At 51.6% G+C, this 21,428-nt stretch overlaps 2 protein-coding genes across 3 annotated transcripts in view; one reads left to right on the top strand and one right to left on the bottom strand.

The window, feature by feature from the left end:
- PMFBP1 (polyamine modulated factor 1 binding protein 1) overlaps positions 1-1,594 on the top strand; it is a 56,751-nt gene extending 55,157 nt beyond the window's left edge. Inside the window, exons 20-21 of the mRNA XM_043437162.1 lie at positions 97-335; positions 1,030-1,594. Of these exons, the coding sequence (XP_043293097.1) occupies positions 97-335; positions 1,030-1,046 (256 nt within the window). The 3' untranslated portion in view covers positions 1,047-1,594. The remainder of the gene's footprint in view (positions 1-96; positions 336-1,029) is intronic.
- A 2,020-nt stretch (positions 1,595-3,614) lies between these two features.
- On the bottom strand, positions 3,615-21,327 carry DHX38 (DEAH-box helicase 38). Of its 2 annotated transcripts, XM_043435294.1 has the most exons (28): positions 21,132-21,324; positions 20,328-20,421; positions 18,733-19,074; positions 18,185-18,372; positions 17,399-17,503; positions 16,688-16,835; positions 16,466-16,584; positions 16,273-16,349; positions 15,669-15,824; positions 15,008-15,169; positions 14,712-14,819; positions 14,263-14,375; positions 12,346-12,483; positions 11,801-11,987; positions 11,471-11,656; positions 10,986-11,126; positions 10,539-10,649; positions 10,332-10,448; positions 10,058-10,165; positions 9,558-9,670; positions 8,650-8,858; positions 8,402-8,556; positions 7,852-8,007; positions 7,618-7,752; positions 7,289-7,414; positions 6,683-6,778; positions 5,169-5,290; positions 3,615-4,099 (listed from the first exon to the last, which is right to left on the bottom strand). In XM_043435294.1, exons 3-28 carry the CDS (start codon positions 19,053-19,055, stop codon positions 4,015-4,017), a joined length of 3,684 nt encoding a protein of 1,227 aa, XP_043291229.1. In that variant the 5' UTR covers positions 19,056-19,074; positions 20,328-20,421; positions 21,132-21,324; the 3' UTR covers positions 3,615-4,014. The 2 variants fall into 2 exon arrangements, with proteins under 2 accessions (XP_043291229.1, XP_043291228.1); XM_043435293.1 differs by lacking the exon at positions 20,328-20,421 and having other exon boundaries at positions 21,132-21,327.
- Between the last annotated feature and the right edge of the window lie 101 nt (positions 21,328-21,428).

Genomic DNA, 21,428 nt, shown 5'->3' with positions numbered 1-21,428 from the left:
CACAGAAGGCATGAGAGCCTAGCTCTGGAAGGAACTGGGTGTCCACAGGGCCGAAGCAGACCCGACACCCACCTGTCCTTCCCTCTCCTTCCCCAGCCACCTCCACAATGTGATGGTCCATCTGCAAAAGGAAAACAAGAAGCTAAAGCATGAAATAGAGGAGAAGAAGCTGAAAGCTGGGCCCTCGAGGGTGTATGCTAAAGCCCTATGCCAAAGCAAAACAGAACCCACAATCAGGGGAAAAGTGTATGGTACCTTGGGCTGGAGGGGGATAACCCAGGATGTGAGCCAAAGAATGGACATCACCAAGTTTGTCGGGATACCCAACTGCTCAGGTATGTCCATCACGGCTTCTGCTACTTACTATGATGTTATCTTAGTCCAATGAGTACCCCCCCCCAAAAAAAAGCATGATATTTTTCAAGAGATCACTAGATTAGAAATTCAAAGAGGTGGGTGGGAAATGATCTTTTGCTTAGTTACTCTGGACCAGTGGAGAAGGAAATGGCAGCCCACTCCAGTATTCTTGCCCAAAGAATCCCATGGACAGAGGAGCCTGGCAGGCTACAGTCCACAGGGTCGCACAGAGTCAGGCATGACTGAAGCGACTTAGCACACACTCTGAACCAGAGATCACTGTTTTCTCCTCTGTAAAGGGGGGAGGCAAATGAATTAAGGCTCATTTTGATCTAAGATGCTTTGATGATGACCCAGGTGCCTCCTATCTCAGACCTATCCCTTCCCCAGACCCAGTCTTTTTTGGGGAGTGTGGAGACAAGAGGGGGACAGACAGAATAGGCATCTTTCTCCTGTAATGTATTCTGGAAACCTCCCAAGAAGCCCTGGTGTCCCCTGCACAGCCTGGGTCCCAGGCTACCTTTTTTGCCACCTCTAGACTCCATGGTTCCCCCCCTCCCAGGGAAGAAGTCACATGCAACAGAGCTGCCCCACCACAGGACTAGTCCTTAAGGAATCACCTCATTAATTTCTTCTCAAATTAAGACTGTCATTTCTTCCCTGTTCCCTCAGGTTCCTCATTTTGCTAGAATCAGCGCCTTGCCCTGAGCATCATTTCCACGCATGTTTTTCAGAGGACAGTGAGTTCCCATCCCTCTCTCTTGACTTGAACCAGCTCTAATGGGAATATGTCAAGGTCCCAGGCTATTCTGCAAGATGCTAACCTTTTACTGAGTTTTGTCCACTTCCTGCTGTGGAGTGAGCCTTGGAACCATACTATACCCTCTCCGGGCCCAAATTCTAAAATAAAGACATGAACACAGACATCTCTGTGAGCTCTCGGTGTCTTGCAGACACTCGTGCCCACTCAAGTCCCCAGCAATGTGGTCATCCCCATTTTCTCTGCATTCTAAAAAAACAAGAGCTCTCTTTCACATATGTAGTGAAAGTCAGTCATGTCTGACTTTTTGTGACCCCATTGACTGTAGCCTTCCAGGTTCTTCTGTCCATGGAATTTGCCAGGCCAGAATACTGGAGTGGGTAGCCGTTCCCTTCTCCAGGGGATCTTCCCAACCCAAGGATCGAACCGGGATCTCCTGCATTGCAAGCAGGTTCTTTACCGGCTGAGTTATGTATGTAGGGGGACTGTAATTCCCAAAGCAAGCTTCTGGATTGTCTGGATTAGTTTTTAAACAAGAGATAATTCACTCCTTTTTTTATTCCTTTCATCTCTGGAATTTAAGAAGAAAAAAACAATACTTAGAAACTGCAAAAAGAAAAGTAATCCTGAGATCCAAAAGAGAGGGAGAGAAATAAGTTATGCACTTTTCAAATGGAGGAGGGAGAAATAGCCATCTACTTTCTCAATGGCCACCATATTCCTTTTAACAATTTTGCTTTTTTCCCCAGCCAGCTCAGTACAAGTAAAATTCCAATTATAACAAACTCCAAGGACAGCTAACCTATTTTATTGTGGTTGGATTTTGTTCAACTGAGTACATGTCTGGAATTTATATTTCTAGTTTATAGAAAATTGAGAGAAATATTAATATGAAAGTGAAAGTCACTCAGTCATGTCCGACTCTTTGTGACCCTATGGACTGTATGTAGCCCACCAGGCTTCTCTGTCCATGGAATTCTCCAGGTCAGAATATTGGACTGAGTTGCCATTCCCTTCTCCAGGGGATCTTTCCAACCCACGTCTCAAACCCAGATCTCCCATATTGCAGGCAGATTCTTTACCGTCTTGAGCCACCAGGAAAGCCCAAGAATACTGGAGTGGGTAGCCTCTCCTTTCTCCAGGGAATCTTCCCAACCAAGGGATCAAAAATAGAAAATTGAGAGAAATAATAATAGCCAAAGGTAAAGTAAGAGAAAGAAATCAAAGAGCTTGCATTTCTGGATGAGGGGAGAGGAAAAATGAAGGAAGAAACCCACTGCTGCTGCTGCTAAGTCACTTCAGTTGTGTCCAACTCTGTGCAACCCCATAGACAGCAGCCCACCAGGCTCCCCTGTCCCTGGGATTCTCCAGGCAAGAACACTGGAGTGGGTTGCCATTTCCTTCTCCAATGCATGAAAGTGAAAAGTGAAAGTGAAAGTCGCCCAGTCGTGTCCGACTCTTAGCGACCCCATGGACTGCAGCCTACCAGGCTCCTCTGTCCATGGGATTTTCCAGGCAAGAGTACTGGAGTGGGTTGCCATTGCCTTCTCCGAGAAACCCACTAGTTGGTAGCAATTCTTAAAAGCTTTTTATAATTTTATTATTTGGCTGTGCTGGGTCTCCGTTGCTGGGAGCTGGGTCTCTGTTGCTGGGCACGAGCTTTCTCTAGTTGCAGCAAGCAGAGGCTACGCTTCGTTCCAGAGCACAGGCTCTAGAGTGATGGCTCAGTTGCCCTGTGGCATGTGGACTCTTCCCAGAGCAGAGATTGAAACTACCCCCTGCACTAGCAGGCAGGTTCTTAACCACTGAACAACCAGGGAAGTCCAGCAATTCTTTAATATCTCACCTTCCTCCCCAGCTCAACTAAAGCCAAGAAAATGCTCTGCTGTTAGGATGCCCCTGCTATGACCCAGGAAGGGCAAATAATGGAAATGCAGTGTGAGGCAGGAGTGATGGGCTCGTCTGGTGGTGACCCAAAGGATCAGATACACAAACCATCACCTCTGCACACTGCAGAGGCTGCCTAACATGAGAAAAGACTCGTGATTCCAGTGAAGGGATCACCTTTTACATGAAAATCCGTAAGCAACATCTTAACGCTATTTTCCATCGATACATAATACTATCATAAAGTTAGAAACTTCTGCCATTTTAAGCAATAGGGTAGCCAACCCAACCATGGGGGACAGAGGGGGAGTGGCTGCTCGCCTTCCTCCCACGCCGGGCCAGCAGGGCCAGCCTTGCTCACCAGCCTTAGGGAGAGCCAGGCACCCTGAGAGCCTGACCCACCTGGTGCTGGCACCCGAGGCCGTCCTCCTTCCCCGCCAGCTGAGTCCCAGCCCCCTGACCCCTCCAGGCACTGCCTGGAGAACAGACACAAGGGCGAGCTCAGGTTCTAGGAGGCCGCATCTAAGGAAAGTCACACCGGAGCTTGCCTGTTCTCTAGCGTGTGATTCAGGGTAGTGAGGGGAAGAGAACCATCAAAAATACAATAACATTTTACAAACAATAAATTTATTTCCAAATCCTGAATTATAACCAAATTATAATTCCCTCTAGGTCTTATTGTGCTGTTTTACACAAGAACTTTTTAAAAAAACATAGTCACAGCCATGTCACTGATACACCAAGTGTCCTGGGACAATCTGTATTTGGTGGGTCCGGCCACCTCTTGTGGTCCCAGCAGCCGCTCTGCGGCCCCGCGCACGCACCAAGGAACTCCAGCCTCCTCTGTGGCAGAGCCTGGCCTCAGCAGGGGCCCCCGGGGCCATGATGTACACAGATGAAAGCTGTGTGCAGGTATTTTGGCAAAGTGGCCTGGGTTGAGAGGGTTTGTCGATAGGCCGGGGCTCGGGACTCAACACCTGGCTCCCCTCCCCTGCAGAGACAGCCTCGGCTCAGAGCCCAAAGCGGGCTGGCGTGCGGCGGGGGGTCATGGGTTCCCCCTGCTCCTTCCGACCAGGAGTGTAGATCTTCGTAGACCTGAAGACACAGAAGAGGGATTAGGAATCACACTGAGGCTCACTTTGCCCAGGACACACAGTAGAAATAGGAGCCTGAAACCCGGCGTTTTTAACTGCGTGTGAGCAGGCTCCGGGGCTGCAGGGTCTTCTCCCCTAACGTACTTCCACTCCCCTTGCCTTCCCTATCTGTGATTGGGAGCAGAATGAGATGGGCCTTCTTCTTATATCCACTGAGGCACACTGTGAGATGGCTTTATTAACAAATCCTTTCATACCCCCTAGGTGAGCCATGGGCTTCCCTCGTGGCTCATCAGTAAAGAATCTGCCTGCAATTCAGGAGACTCAGGTTTGATCCCTGGGTGGGGAAGATCCCCTGGAGTAGGAAATGGCAACCCACTCCAGTATTTGTGCCTGGAGAATCCCATGGACAGAGGGGCCTGGCGGGCTACAGTCCATGGGGTCGCAGAGTCAGACACGACTGAGCGACTGAACAACAGGTGAGCCTTGGAGGAGGTCTCCCCTCCGCCTCAGCAGGCCACCACTCCAGCTGAGGCAAGGCTCTGTCCCCACATCCTGGAGGTTATCTCTAGACCCTGGGAATTTCCCTTGGCCTTGGACAGTGGGGAATCCCCAAATTTGTAACAAGTTGGTGAGAAATGAGGGTGACCCTGGGTACCCCCCAGCTTGCAGGTGGTGACTGAGGCTCTGAGGGTGGTCTTGCCAGGACTGTGCCCTTCGCCTGTGGGGTCTGACCCAACTCCAGACACCAGGGCAGACACAGGGGCCCACGAATCTCCCCGCCTCACCTCTCCACCAGGATGCCCAAGCCCTCGCTCGCTGATGAGGCTGTGAGACCCACTCTGCATTCCAGACCACCTCAGGCCCCACCACAACTTAACAATGCCAGGAGTTGGCAGCCGGATCACCATCCCTTGAAAGTGTGTCCGGAATTCCTCCATGTGACCACAGTCAACCTGTCACCAATTCACCTCTGCATGTTTAACTTCTCTTAAACCGCGGCCTCACTCGGGGCCTGGTGGGTCCAGCCGCGGGCCCCCTCCCAGCCCGGGCCCTGAGGCCGCGCTCACCTGACGCTGCCCAGCGGGCTGCGCTTTTCCTGCTCCTGCCGCCGGGCCCGCAGCTGCTCCTCAGCCAGCGCCATCTCCTCTTCCATGGCGGACGCTTCCTCTTTGGCCCGCCGGCGGTTCTCCTAGAGAAGGGAGAGGTACTGGGGTCACTGAGGACCAGCAGTGAGGAGGCCTGGCCTGTACCCACCCCCTGCTGCCAGCCAGGTGCGGTGTAGACTGCTCCAGCTGCCAGAGCCAGGGCCACACAGCACCAGGGCCGAGGCCTGCTTTTCTCACTGAGCCAGGACACACCTTGGAGGACTGCATCCCAACCCTAGCACACCTCAGCCCCCTTTCAACCTGGTAAGTGCTTACACGCTCCTACCAAGTTCACAACCATGCCAGGACACACGGGAAGGCACAATGTCTGAGTGGAGAGGACGGACACGGGAAAGCAAAGGTCCACGGTCTTATGCAACCCTAAATAATGGATCCTGGTGGTGGCCACCAGTGGACACTGAGATTGTCAGGAAACTGAGGAGCAGATAGAGAACTTATAAGTGAGGGATCAAGTGGAAACGCTGAGCACCCTTAACATCATCAAAAGGGGGACCAGAGACCGTATGTGCCTCCTGACAGAACCTAAGAGGAGGTTTAGAGCAACACATGCATTTACGCATTCCTACTCCAAAGAGCTGAACCTGAATCTAACCAAGACTTTGGACTAATGACTAGTTTACAGAAAACACATGGGATAGAGGCACAAGTTAAACATTCTGAGGAACCAATTAGCCTAAAACTATATGGAACATTCTACAAGATGACAACCTGTTTTCCTAGTAAGTCAATGCCATGAAAATGAGAAGGGGCAGAGCTCGTTCTCGAATAAAAGACTTAATATATATAATGACAAATTCCAACATCTGGATCCTAATTCAAGCAAAGCAATTACAAAAAAATTCAAAGATAATTTTTTATCTTTGAAATAAAAAGGGAAACATGACTAAGAACTGCAGAATCTGGTGACATTAAGGATTACTTTTGTTGAGTGATGTTGGTGTGGAGGTTATGTTTTAATTTTTGAAAGTCTTTTTAGAGACCCCTATTCAAGTATTTGAGTGAAAAACCACAATGTCTGGAATATGCTTTAAAACATTCCAGGAAAAAGATCACTGTGTATGGAGCAGGGTGGGAATAAGAGAAATGAGGTTGGGAAGAATGTTGATAATTACAGAGGCTAGGTGAGGAATCTGTGACTCCTTATACTGTTTTTGTCCACTTTCACAGATATTTGGACTTTTCAACAATAAGTTTTTTTGTTTGTTTGTTTTGTTTGTTTTTCAAGGCTCAGCAGACCAAGCAAATGGAGTAGGTGGGAGAAGTGAGACAGGCTAGCCTGCCTGGATCACAGCTCTTATGTCTGACAGAGAAGTAAGGGGAAGCCAGATGATGACGTGTCTTTAATACCAGGCTGAGGGGGAAAAACGGATCCCAGAGGCAAACGGACCCACCCCAGGAAAGCACAGGACCCTTACCTGCCGAGACTTCCCAGCCTGCTTCACGCTGTAGAACATGGGGCCCAGCTCTGCCAGCCACTCTCCGTCCACGGCAGTCACACACTGCATGTATTCCTGCAGCAGAAGGGCCACCAGGCGAGGGTCACGGACAGACCATTGCTTTGAGCTGTCCCTCCCGGAGTGGTTCCATAACTAGGATCCTCACGGGCAGGGCCCCACCCCCAGCCTGCCAGGCTGAGAAAGGCAAGGAAAAGCCACAGACACTGGCATTCTAATCCCTTCTCCCATCCAAAATCCTCCAAGCTTGTGAGAAAGCCCTGCAGTGTCCAACAGAATAGGCCCAGCCCCTCAGAAAACCCTTCTAACAACACCCAGAGGGGTTGCTTGTCCCAGGCAGCAAGCAGGAAACAATCCACCTGGCATAACTGAGGCCACTGGAACCTATAGGTCAATTAACTTCCCCAAACCTCCCACTGGAAACCAACCTCAATTCCCCTCAAAGCAGCACCTGTGGCCCCAAGTCCCCCAAGCTCAAAGCTCACCCCAGAAGGCAGCAAACGGTTACAAAGGCCTAGCCCAGCCAAGCGGGCTGACGTCATACCAGCTGCCTTGGAAAACACTCACCTTGGTGGTCATGACCAACTCGTGATACACGATGTAGTCGGGGGTGTAGCCCATTCCAAAGAGGGAGCTGGTAGGGTGCAGGTGGCAGGGCATGCCTGTCCGGATGTTCACATACTCCCCGATTCCCTAGAGAAGAGACCCAACAAGTGGCTGCCTCAGCAAAACACTGCACATCTGGGCAGCTCCCCCACCCCTCAATGCTGCCTTGACACCAGCTTCCCGGGGAAGCCCAGATCTGCAGGACTGTACAGTGAGAAAGGAGAACTCTGCGCTCGGGCAGTGTCAGGCCAGGAAGGGGTCACGGCTCCACCAGGCTCCTCCGGGCTCACCTTGAGCTTGGCTGCCTGGTGGAAATAGGCAGCACAGATGCACTTCCTGACGATGTCCCAGTCAGTGCCACACGAGGCCAGGCTCATCCGCTGCTGCACCATGATGTCCTTGAGCTGAGCCCGCACCTCCCGGACCTGGAGCAGGACGCAGGTGGTCAGGGATGGAGCAGCCCCTCCTTTCCCTGCAGCCCATCCCGCCTCCCAACATCCTGCTTATCTGGGCCACAGACTCACCTTCCGCATGGCCTTGGCATGGATGAAATGATCGTTGCACCAGATGGTGGAGTAATTGTTGTTCTTCCACTGCAGGTAGACGTTCAGGTAGCTCAGGTGGTCACTCTCAGGGACTGCGAACTTCTCCCGGATTTGATCGCTCTCTTCCTCTCGGCCCTGGCAAAGGAAAGGGGAATCCAGGCCGCTGAGAAGAGCTGTCTCAGGCTGTCACCTACCCGCCCCCCAACTTAAAACACATCAATGTGGTGCCGGACGATATAGCAAAAACAAAATTTGTTTATAACAAAATATTTATTCTAAGATGCGAGGGCAACCATCCTAGGAAAAAAGGCTCTTGCAGAACATTCCCTGAGAACCACGGATCTAGCCCACCCCTTCCCCTGCCCCAACCTGCTTCACATAACACAGTAAAATCACTCTTCGGAAACTCCACTTCCACCCTTTCCATTTCATCTTCACAACAGGGGACCCTCTCCCCTCTCTCAACCTCCCTCCAGCCCATACACTCCCGAGACCCCTGGGAGGACAGGAGCCGGGCAGAACCTCCCACCTTGGGCCTGTAGAAGATGGCCGGGACCGAGAGCATGGAGACAATGAGCAGTATCTCGGAGCTGCAGCCCATGTCACAGGACACGATGAGCATCTTGGACAGGGCCGGATCCAGCGGGAACTCCACCATCAGCCGCCCCGTCGAGGTCAGACCACCTGATAGAGAGGAGCGGACACAGACAGTCAGCAGACATGCTGCTGTAAGATGGAGAACCCAGGCCCCAGAGCCCACGGGGCCCTGCCCGGCACCTGTGTTGTCCAGGGCCCCGAGGATCCAGAGCTGGTACATGGAGTTGAGCATGTTGTCCTCCGGGGGTGGGTCCATGAAGTGGAACTGCAGCAGGTCCTGCACCCCCAGGGACTTGAGCAGCAGCACCACGTTGGCCAGGTTGGTCCGCTGGATCTCGGGCACCGTGGTGGTCAGGAGCTCGTTCTTGTAGGCACTCTGGGTGTAGAGTCTGCCAGAGAAAAGACCCAGTGCTGCCACACCTGCCACCACAGGCTGCCCAGCTGAGTCCCTAGAACGCGCCCAGCAGCCTAGGTGAGCCCACCAGCACCGTGGGCTTGTGCAGCCGGAACAGCCAGTGCTGATGAGGGAGGGAGGAGAAGGCCTCATTTCTTCCCCCAACTCCCCTTGTCTCTTACAATCACAAATCTCTACCTGTTTAAAACTCAGTCCATGCCAATTCACCCTTCTGCTGGAATCTCTTATATAATTGTTTCATTTTTGGAACCACTGAGCCTGGGACTAGAATTATGGCTGAGTTATAATTTGTTTATATTTTTCTGTATTTTCTGAATTTCTATTATTTTCAAGTCAGAACCAAGAAAGAGAATAATTAGAGGAGTAAAAAAAAGAACGAGTGATATAATTTGTTCACATTTATCCTCTAAGGAGAGACGCACTGTAATACTGGTCATCCATTGTAGGGACGTTCAACATAGGTCCTCCTGAAACACAAGGCCACTTGGACCTCAGGGCTGCCTGGTAAGGTGACTTCTTCCACTCAGCAGCATGTGACGAGAGAACCAACAAGTGGCAGCCCCACCACTGGTCCCCAGTCTCAGGGATCACCCCTCTGCAAGAACGAAAGCCATTCCTGCCCACCCCAGCCTGGGCTCCCACCCTGGAAAGCAGGCAAGCACAGCGCTCCTACCTGAAACACTGACCTGGGCCCGTCCTGCCGGCTCTTCCCGACCGCTGGTTGGCATTGGCCTGGCTGATGGGGTAGATCTGCAGAGCATCCATGCCAATCCGGGGGTTGAAGACCTAGGAGGGGGCAGAAAAGACCTGATTAAGGACAAAGCGAGGGGATAAACAGGAGGCAGCCTTGAGACAAAGAAAACCCTTGGCTGCTACACGCTACAGAGTGAAATGTCTCAGTGATACAGGCAGCCATCTTCTGGAGTCAGGAACCTCAAGAAATTTCCCCTCATCGCCAGCTCCGCAACCTTTATCAAGTTAAACTGTCCACCCTGAGTTATCATAAGGATTGGATGAATCAGGAACATGGCAAAATCAGCACGCAAAATACCACCTCCACTTCCACAAGCAACCGCTGTTCAAGGTCTGAGGACCCAGGTCCTGCCTTCCCACCTCCTAGGCCGGGTGAGCCTGCATGAAGGCCAGGGCCCCGCTGCCTGTGTCTCCTCTTACCTTTAACTTACAATAACCGGAATCGATGACAAACATGATGCCGTCGACAGTCAGGGAGGTCTCAGCAATGTTGGTGGCGACAATACACTTCCGGACGCCATCCGGAGCCTGGAGTCAGACATGCAGGGAGGGAAGGCTGTAGGCTGGCAGGTAGGAGAGACCCCACAAGGAGAAGAGCACACCCCACCCGTGCCAGGAAAGTAACACCCTCTCCCTCTTGCCCTCCTGGGGGGAGTCTGGGAGGTTCCCAAACCAGACACTCTTGCTGTCTCACCTTCTGGAAGATCTTGGCCTGGAGGTCAGAGGGCAGCTGGGAGTAGATGGGCAGCACGGCCAAGGCGGGTGCGTTCTCCAGTTCTTCCAGATGCTCCACAATCTGATCTGAGGTCACCTGAGTGCAGAGAGGAGTCATCAGATGCCAGGGCCCCTGATCCTCACCAAGGACCCACCCGCTCACCAAGGTCACAACCAAGGCACGCACCTCAATGTCCTCTTGGCCAGGCATGAAGATGAGGATGTCCCCAGGGGCCCCCGACAGATGCACCTGCAGGGACTGCTTCACCGCGGCCTCCACGTAGTCTTCCTGCGGGGTCTGCAAGCCAGCCAGGGGCACCATCAGAGGACATGTGGGCCAGGCCCCCTCTGGGAAGCAGCGGCCCAGTCCCTGGTCTGGGGCCAGAGCTGGGCAGACTCTCGGGGTCGTGCACCTGCAGATGGGCCTTATGACCCTCCCTGGATCCCAAGCCTCCACCCCAAAGAAACAATCAAACCAAATGTCCCCAGAGTACAGTCTTTCACCTCCAAGCCCAAAAGCCGTGGGCTCCCATGGTGCCCACAAAACCTCTCCCACTCAGTACCCCACCCCACGCCCCCCACCCGGCTCTTCATCTGAGGTCGGGGTCAGTTAAGAAAAAAAGGGCCTTGGTACCTTGCTGAAGAGAATGTCCACAGGGAAGGTACGACCAGGGATGTGGAAGATGGGGACGTTCCCAAAAAAGGAGGCAAATTTCTCTGCGTCCATGGTGGCTGATGTGACAATGAGCTTCAGATCTGAGCGCCGAGCCACCACCTAAGAGAAGAAGTCATTCAGAGGCTTCCCCACTGGTTCAGAACCCTTGACCTCTGCCTTCCAGTCTCATCAACATCACTACCAAGTGAAACAGAAGCCCAAGCTGACGGGTGGCTCGTTAGATCTGTAATAGTTCTAAAGGCTGAGTCACAGAGCCACAGCCAGGAGAACCACGAGTCACTCGGCTGAGCTAGAATGGAGTGAACCACCTCTGGGCAGCCAGAGGCCTCAGGGGCAACTCTGGCCTGTCAGAGGCCCCCTAAGCTTCCCCGGGCTAGACCCCAGACATCTCGTCACTGACTCCCAGCCCCACAAGCACAGAGGCCTGGACCCGCAGCCCTCACCTCCCGGAGCAGCCCAAAGAGCACGTCGGTGTTGAGCGAGCGCTCGTGGGCCTCGTCCATGATGATGGCGCTGTAGTGATCCAGGTCCGCTTCCCGCAAGGACTCTCTCAGCAGGATGCCGTCAGTCATGTACTTGATCAAGGTGCTTTCTGAAGTGCAGTCTTCGAAGCGGATGGCATAACCCACCTGGAAGCCAGAGAGATGGCTCAGGGGCTCTGGGCACCCACACACCGCTGCACACCCCGAGCTGGGTCTAGGCCTCAGCGGATCAGGTCAAGTGACAGAGGCCACAGGTGTGAAGTACAGAGCTCAGCCCTCGGGCCCACTCACCTCCTCACCAAGGTTTCCCCCCATCTCTTCACTGACTCTCTTGGCCACCGACATGGCGGCCACACGGCGGGGTTGGGTGCATCCGATCATCCCATAGTCCGTGTAGCCGTCTTCATGCAAGTACTGGGTCAGTTGCGTTGTCTTTCCACTCCCTGTCTCCCCAACCACGATCACGATGCTGTTGTCTCTGTAAGGGGGAGAAGAGACTGGTGAATCAGCACGAGTGGAAGGCCACCTGTAGCCCCGCCTGCAGCTATCCAAGGAGCGTGCTTGCTCAGAAAGGAGGATTTCCCTGGGAAAACAGTCTTATGCTGAAATCCCCTGAAAAGTCTAAAAGACAGTAAGGTTGAAAGAAGTGCCATGCTGTTTCATGAGGCCATGTTGCTTATTTCAAGCAGAGTAGCCTGGGGCACTCAGGAGAGGGGAAAAAAAAAAAATCCTTTCCCTTCTCCACCAAATGTCATACCCCAAAGAAAAAGAACCACAGAGCATGCACAGGACACCTGACCCACTACTGGGGTCCCATCCCTGGGTTGGGGAGTCACCTGATGATCGTGAGGAGTTCCTGCTGCACGGCGAAGATGGGCAGGTACTGCCGCTGCTCCAGAATTGACTTCTTCTTGGCAAACTCGCTGCTGGCCTCGCTCTTCTTCTTCATGTGGTCGGCAAACTTCTGCTCTGTCCTGAGAACACACCGCATGCGGCCTAAGATCCCTGCACGGTCTCACGCGTCTTCCAGTCTTCCTGACTGGGCTACTACCCCGCTTCCTATGCCCAGAAGTGAGAACTGCTCCTAACACGCAGTGAATCTTTGAGATGTGAGGGCTGCCAGCTGCTGCCCATCTCCTCCGGCCTAAGGGACCACACTGCTGTCTAAGCATCCATCATCCAAAACCTGCTCAACACCCTCGGGACAGACACCCGTGGAGGGCTCAGAAGAGCTGCAGATCAGCAAGTGTGTAAATCCTCTGCCCTGGAAGAGTCCACCCAGACGAGGAGCTCAACTGCACAGACCATACCTCATATAGAATAACCTTAGGCAATCTCAGCACCACACTTATAGGGCTGGAAGGAGGAGTCGTGGTAACAGTCATGACCAAGGTCAGACTCCCTCCCGCCTCTCAGCAGGACAGCAGAGTCTGTAAGGCTTTAGCTTCAAAGAACTGTGAGAACAGCCCTACTTGATGTTACCGATATCTTCCACTAAACGCACTGAAGGGTCCGACACACATACATCCCCAGGCCACACAGCAAAGACGCCCCAGTCCCTCCTCACCTATGCAAATCTACAATCTCCACCCACCCCTTCCCCAGGAGACTTTTCCTGCATCATATCAAGCCTGTGCCCTGTCAGCTTCCTATTTCTAATGCCCCAGTCACTCCTGGTCAGCTAAAACTCTATACCAACAGGATTAAACTAACAAGGCTGATCAACAGCACCAGCTTCTCATTTCCCACAGTGGTACACAGAATTATTAACTGAGACAACAGTTTGGAAGGACTTTAGAGTGTTCAAAGGATGAGCTTCAGAAGGGACATCTAAGTTCAACCACCTACATGATGAGGGAAGCGCAATAAGCAGTCATCCAACATTGGCTTAAACGCCTCTATGAACGGGGGAGCTCTAGCTGAGAGGACAACCCTTTCTGTTTTCAAACCTCTGTTAAAAACAGTGTCTTCCCAGAAGTACAGAACAGACTTTTGAACTCTGTGGGAGAAGGTGAGGGTGGGATGTTTCGAAAGAACAGCATGTATATTATCTATGGTGAAACAGATCACCAGCCCAGGTGGGATGCATGAGACAAGTGCTCGGGCCTGGTGCACTGGGAAGACCCAGAGGAATCGGGTGGAGAGGGAGGTGGGAGGGAGGATCGGGATGGGGAATACGTGTAACTCTATGGCTGATTCATATCAATGTATGACAAAACCCACTGAAATGTTGTGAAGTAATTAGCCTCCAACTAATAAAAAAAAAAAAAACAAAACAGTGTCTTCCTTAGACTGAACTAAAATCTAAGGGGGCAGAGCACATGTTCCCACACCAAACATCTAAAAGGCTCTCTAGCAGAGTGGCTAAGAGCATGGGCTCCAAAGCTAGACCATCTGGGTGGGATCCTCACTCCACCATTTACCAGCCGGGCAACCTCAAACGAGTTACTTAACCTCCCTAGGCTGCATCGTCCTCACATGAAAAATGGGAAAGATTACACCTGTCCCACAGGACTGCCATGAGAATCCAGCGACCAAGTATCTGTGAGGCATGTGGTGCTGCTCGGCACAGAGGACGCGCCTATGGTAGCAGCAGAGGCAGTTGGGATATTATCTCGAGAAAGGTGAAGACAGACCAGGGCGAGGGGACCACAGATTCCCAAGTGACGTCATACTCATATTAGTGAGTGACGAGTCATATCAGTCCCCTTAAAGCCCATCTTCAGAGGTGCTGGCTGCCGTGAGACTCCTACCTGTAGTCCACTTTCCCATCCTCAGTCAGAGATTTATCTGGCTCTTCTTCTTTTTTGACGCCCATTATATCTCCCAGTTTGGTTCCAGCCAATTCCCAATGTTTGTGTTGAGCCTGAAAAAGACATGGGAAGTCAGTCTGCTCCATCCCGTGATGGAAAATCAGTCCCGTCTGACAACAGGCTTCCTCCAGCAGCAGTAAGTTCCCAGCAAGCCAGGCCCTCCTCCCACCGTCCCTGCGAAGTTCCCGAGGCCCAGCCCTGCACCGCCTTAAACCGAACCTGGCAGGAGGAACACGCGCCCTCCCCCGGAAGCCGACACGTGCCCTGCGAGTTTCCTCTACCTGCCAAAGGAACCCTACCTGCGAGACACAACATGATCCTTAAAAAGAAGACCAAAGAAAAAAGAAAAAAAACGGAGCTCCTCGGGCCCCAGATGACCAGAAACCAACCTTTTTGCGCTCCTTTTGCTCCCTGTGCTTCCGCACTGTTTGACTGCCTTTCCGAGCAATAATGGCCAAGTCTGAAGTGGCGTCCTTGACTGGGATCACAGGCTCCGGCTGCAGGAGGTTGAGGGAAAAAGCAGAAATTGCACACTGATCGTTAGAACTCAACACGAAGGTCCGCTTCGTAACGGCAGTGGTAAGGGAAGGGCTGCCACCCCACCCCGCGGTGATGGGCCTTCCCCCGCCTTCTCTTCCCTGTCTCTCCCCACTGGGCCCCTCCTCTCTGACTCAGAGGCCCCCACCTGCTTGGTGAAGACGATGCGCCCGTCCAGGAAGGGGGGCACCAGGTTGTGCACCATGAGGTGCACCTTGGCCGCGCTGTCCTCCTCGAAGTCCTCGTCCACCTCCAGCCGGTGCACCACCCCGCTGGTGAGCATGCGGTTGGTCTCCCAGCGCTCATTGTCCTGTGAGGACACAGCGGGAGGAGGCCACGTTCAGGCTGCAGCCACGCGAGGTCGTCCTGAGAGGGCCCAGGCGAGGCCACGGAGCAGATCCCAAGAGAAGGGCCGTGGGGATGTCACCAGTCTCTGGACCCTGCAGCTCCTTAAGACGGAAGAGTCCCTGATCCCAAATCACTTGCAGCGCATTCTCCCAGAAGCCACCTTTTATGTCTAAACCAGAACCTCTACATGGACGCACAGAGGGGCTGTCCCGCAGTCCCACTCAGAGACACACAGGACACAGAGCCAAGCCCACCCTCTCAGCTCCCATCAACAGCTCCCTCCAGGAAGCACCACCAAAGAGCAAAGTCGGGATGTGGGTTTCCCACATCCCACCCCTCCGCTTCCAGGGGTGTCGCTCCTACTGGGACCTCAGCCGTGGGGAGAAGAGCCGTGCTGGCAGCGGGGCTGTGACCAGCCACTACCCCAGCAGAGTCCGCCCGCCGCCCGCAGGCAGCCGCACCTCATTGATCTGTCTCCGCTGAGCCGAAATGCGCTTCTGCTTCTGCTTGTGCAGGTGCTGCTCCCGCCTCCTCACGTAGTCCTCGGAGGAGTAGGCCAGGGGGTTGTGGAACTCATCATAGCCCTCGTCCATCATGTACCAATCCCGGTCGGCTTGCTGTAGCGCAAGAGACAGAGCCGTGAGAACAGGGAACAGAGTGAGTGTATGTGCAAGACAGGGACAGAAGGGGAGGAGATGTTTGGCAAGAAGTCACTGGTGCAGTGGAACAACTCAGGAGAGGCCACCCTGCTGGAGGGCCAGCCGCCTACGGGAGAAGCATGGTTTGCAGCCCAGGCCACCATCATGGCACTACTTAGGTTTACCACACAGTGGCGCCAGCACGCAGAAGTTAGGTCTGATCTGCACGTTTTGAGAAGTTTCACCAGGAGCCTATGCCTGGAAAAGGACTCCAGGGCTTCAAGACTGAACATAGCTCAGCCTTCCCGAGACTGTCCGGTTTCACCAGAGTGTCACCCATGGCCCCTGTACTCTGACACCCCTGTCACTTGCTCACTGAAAGACAGCCACCACCCCTCATTCAGTCACTGGGAGATGTATTTCTTACCCTCTGGTCATCTTCCCACTGCTGCCGTTCCTCTTCTGTGTCAAACGAAATTCCTTCTTCGCCATCCTCACGTCTCCCTGCGGGAGAACATGTAGCGGGTCGGTGTGCAAGGCCCAGCTTGTCCCCAGTGGCCTCACACAGACCAGCCACACCAGGAGGAGCGCCCCACCCTCCCACTTTCACCCCGTCTTACCTCGGCCCCTGGACAGACGTGGGGTGGACCCCAGGTGTCTTCTGTCATCGGCCCACTCGTTGTATTTGTAGGATGGAGTTGGCAGAGGGGTGTCGTCTGAGTACCTGCTCCTCACAGACCTGGGAAACAGTAAAACCAGCTTCACTAAACAGTCACTAAGCTGAGACCTGTTCCCAGCCACCACCCGCCTGCCCAGCCCCAGTCACGCGCACAGAATATCACCTGTCCCTGTCTCGACTGGACGGCCGATGACTCCGCTCGGAATCCCGATAGGAAGGTGTGGGGGAGGGCGATTCCCACTGTGAGCGCCTAGAGGAGCCATAGCCACTGTCCTCTTCCTCCCAGGTAGACCGTGAAGGGGTGGCAGCATCTGGGCCACAAAAGACATGAAGTTCAGCATTTACTTTAACTCAGACATGGCGTTAGAGCCGTTAGGGGAAAATCAGTTTGCCAAATTTCTTTCTTCTACTACTTTTAAACTCTGCACCTGTTTGCAATGGATATGATGGGTTTGACAGCTTTTAAAGATATCTGAATTTGAAGAGTTCCATTTTTCATCTGTGTTTATAAGAACATTTGAAGGAATAACCAATTTGTCTCTGCAAACATATCTCTATTGAATATACGTATTTCTTTATAATCAACCCTTCTTCTGCCCCTACCCCACTCTCACTCCCCCTACTCCCCACCCCCACTCCCTATTCTTTCCTACCATTTCGAAAACTGGCCCCTCAACAAACGGGCAAGTTGCATTAAGGGAGCATATCAGTTTCCAAGGAAGTCCATGGCCTTCCCAACTGAATCAACCAAGTATTCCAAGTCACTCATGGTGGAATTAGGAATCCCGACCCAGTTCCACTGAGGATGGGAGTCACTCACCCTGCCCCTCATATACGTGGTTCTCACAAACCACCATAAGCAAGCTCGGACTACCTTTAGGCCGGTGTCGGGGGCTCTCGGGTTCGTTTCTTCTGCTGCTGCGATCTGACCCTCCATCTCGCTCCGATCTGCCGCTGTGCCTACTTCTGTCCCGCTCATCTGTCGGGAGTCACCGGCAGAGCTTAGAAAACAGGTGCCTGTCCCAGCTTCCACCCATCTTCACCCAAGAGAAAGGACAGGCCTCCCCACTCACTCACAGGAGCAACCTCACTGCTCTAATGCGATCCAGGGGCTCCTGAATCTCACATATCCCCATTCTTTCAAAGGGCAAAAATTAGTTACTGGCTACAAAGTTTCAAACTCACAGTAACAGTTATTTTCCTGCAAGAATTCAAAAAAGAATAGTTACAAGTCTATCCTGAATAACTATTTAGTAGTTACAAGTCTACAAGCTACAGACCTCAAATATTACCAAGGAAAGCCAGCGTTGGACCGTATGTCTAGCTGTGCACCACAGCACTGTCCTTTTCCTCTCACCAACACTATTGTCAACTGGTTTCTCAAACATATTAACCACTATCACCTTTAGCACCAATTTTTAAGATAAAACGCAAAGAACCACACACTCAAGCAAAGTAGCTATGTTGCAAGTAACAGTTCTTTTCTTAGGCTGCCCGCTTTTCCCAATACCAGCAGGGTCAAATACCCAATACCACCAGGCCGACATGAAAATGGATCTCCCTAATTGACAGGCATTATAAAAACTCCCACGACAGCAAAAAGGCCAATGTGTTACTTTGGGTGCCTAGCAGGCCCTAGGAACTCTGCTGGGCAGTTTACCTCTGTCTCTCTTGCGGTCACAATCTCGATCCCGTGACCTCTCCTTCTTCCGATCCTTTTCTTCTTTGGACGAGGCATAGACGCCATGCTCCCGCCGCTCCCGCTCTCTCTGCCGACTGCGTTCCCAAAACTCTTCGCTCACACCACCAGGATGGGATGGAGTCTCCACCCGGGCTGATCGGTAATGCCTGCAACATGGAGGGCAGCTGGTGAAGGGCTCAGTCAGAGAAGAAAAACCTGCCCCAAACCTGTGGCCATGACAAACAAGCAACCCTGCCTCTTCCACTTTATCTCCCTGGTACGGCAGGCTTGCATATGGCGACAACCATAAGCACGTCTAACCCCCCATCACCTACTCTTTAGTTGCTTTTGACAGTTTCCCCAAATCTGAAAAAAAATACCAATTCCTACCTAGCCTCAACGTTATAGAATCCTAGTAAAAATTAAGTCCTAAATATCCAATAAGAAAACTGAGAGATAAACATAAGACATTATTTCCTGGCCTCTATTTTCATTCCCTCTTGGGCAATCCACCCAAAGGCTTTTACCTGTCTTTTCGGCCACTTCGGCCAGCCTGGTCACTGTCTTCGGCCTCAGCATCCCTCTGGTCATCCTTGCTCTCTTCCCAGTCCTTGTACGAAGAGATTCTGGACTTCTTCTTGTCCTCGCCATCATCCTTCTCCTCTCTCTCCTTCCTCTTTAGGGAAGCCAACAAGTCCAGTCCCAGTAATGAAGGGCGGGGTGCAGGGGCCTTGAAGACATGCTGCTCACTAGCTGCACTTTTGGTCTTAAAAATAAGACCTCCAACCTGAGAGTCCACATCAGTGCCTTCCAATCGATGGATCGAGGCATCCTCGCTGCTGTCCTCCATGACAGGTTCCAGGATTTCCCTGCAAGGAAAACAAACCATTTGCTATCAGACATAAGAAGGGAAAACACTTGGCTCCACTACGTCCCAAAATAACTGTAAATATATGAATATCTGGTCGGGGGGGGGGCTGACCTCCCCCTCAAGACCTGAATTCCTTTAGTTACCTCTTCGCAAGACTCTTCCATCAACTCATTGATAATCTTAATCTTAAAAGATCTTTCTATTTCCACCCAACACACATCAGAAATAGATAAACACACACAGGCACACACACACACCCCAAGATCCAAGAGGGTATCATTCAGACAAGAAAAGACCTCACTAAGGAGCACTTACTAGAGCAGGACGGCATCTATAAAGGGCGTGTAGGGAAAGCACTAGATCTGAAGTCAGAAATCTCAACTAGAGCCCTCTCAACATTTTCTACCTGTGTGATCGTAAGCAAATAGATATTAATCTTAATCTTTGGTTAGGCATAATTCTATACCTGGAAAATGGAAATACTTTTTGCTCTCTTAAATCCATAAAGTTACTGTGAGTATCAAACAGCAAAGTATATGTGAAAGCACTCACTCTGTAACCACAAACAGTTACATAAACGTCATTGTTACATTATTTCACTTGCTGTGCTCTCGGGTACTGACTGGGTTCCTCACCATTTTTTACACAAGTTCTTCCTACTCTCTACTCCTTTAGACTACAGATAGAGTAGAGTAGAGCTGTTGAGATATAAGGCTACCATCCATATGATCCATTCTTCAATGAGTTTTCTGGGCCAGTTTTGTTTTGTAGAGAAGAATTACCTCACAGCAGTCAAAATCTGTTTAACAATTCAAATTCAAATTCACCAAAAAAAAAATTGGATGAGAATCACCAGGCTAAGAAACGGTGTTTCTGAAAAGTATTTAGGTGACTGTAAGATTTCCTGGCACTCCACTCATAACAAATTCCTCTTTACCTCCCACAAGACACCATCTGCTTATAAACATATCCCATTTTGTGCTTGAATAATTTGCCCCATTCCAACAAGTCAGTGAAGCAAAGAACTATCAAGAGAACCACCAGAACCCAGAATGTTTCACACAGCTCTAATTGACATGCACATTTCTATAGAAAAATATAGCCAAACAGACTGAACGCACAATATGGACACAGAAACAAGAGCTGCATTTTAGAAAATGCCATCACACAGAAGAGAAATGGGAAAGCTAACTTTTAGTGACATCTGTACTCATGGGAGGAAATCTACACAGGAAGGTAAGATATACGTGCTCTGCTCAGTAGTCTGAACTAGAAAATATACCCCTAGGACCGTCCTTTTATGCCGGAGAACTTTGTCTGTCTTGTTGACTGCTATGCCCGGTGCCTAGCAAAATAAACATTTGAGGAATAAATAATTTTAAACTGATGAAAGGAAACAGGGAGCCAGAAATCTCTAGGACAGCAAAGAAAGGTGCCAAGCAGCACAGGAAAACGAGTCTGACAAACAGGACAACTAGTGGCTGAGAAAAACAAGAACTTTAAGTGTTGTCTTCTGAAAAAGGATTAGTGGCAAAGAAGCCACAAGAGGTACAAGAAAAATAACTAAGAGAGAAACTGTATACATTAATTCAACAAATGCCTTCAGTGAGCCAATCGCTTGTTCTGGGCATTAGCAATAAGAGACCAAAACAAAAATCCCGATCTTTTTGGAGTTGACATTTTGTTAAAAGATATCGCCTGGTAAAGATACCACTGTGACAGAGAAAGAGAAAACGAAAAGAACCCTTCTGGGCTCGGTGTCCGTCTGGCAGTGGGAATAACGAGAAGGTCTAAGGACGTGGAGGGGGGGGTGACTCCCGGCCAGCATCCCTGGACCTCTGGGAGGCCGCGTCAGTGTGCACGATCTGACCTGATCAAGGAGAAAGGCCGGGGCCGGCAGAACCTGAGCAGCATCCCTACAGTGAGTAAGGCAAGTTGGGTGACAGGAACAAGACTTTACAAGCCCGGGCCCGAACTTGAGCGAGGCCGAGATCCGCCTCTTGGAGCTGCCACAATTGGCGAAGAAAAGGTCGGAAAGGAAAAAGGGACACTCACCTCACCAAGCCTGACTCTCAGGACCTGCTGTCCGGGATTCTGGGGCGCTGGAGCCGCCGCTCCTCGCTCAGACCGCTTTGAGAGCCAAAATCAACTACATGAAAGCGACCATTATTGTCCCATAATACTTTGCGCGGCTCCTTCTATCCAACCAAAGATACCATCGAGGGCAGCCCGGAAAACGCCCGTTCCCGGTGCGACACAGAACGCGACCACGCATGCGAGACTAGACTGTCTTTCTCTGGGGCTCTGATCAGAGACACTTCCGTCCCCTGGCGACCAATCATGCTTAGTGTA

This window comes from Cervus canadensis, chromosome 18 (genome assembly GCF_019320065.1).
Source record: "Cervus canadensis isolate Bull #8, Minnesota chromosome 18, ASM1932006v1, whole genome shotgun sequence".
In the NCBI taxonomy this organism is placed as follows: Eukaryota; Metazoa; Chordata; class Mammalia; order Artiodactyla; family Cervidae; genus Cervus; species Cervus canadensis.
Note: the sequence above shows the minus strand (reverse complement) of the source record. Positions and strands in the feature narration are given on the sequence as shown.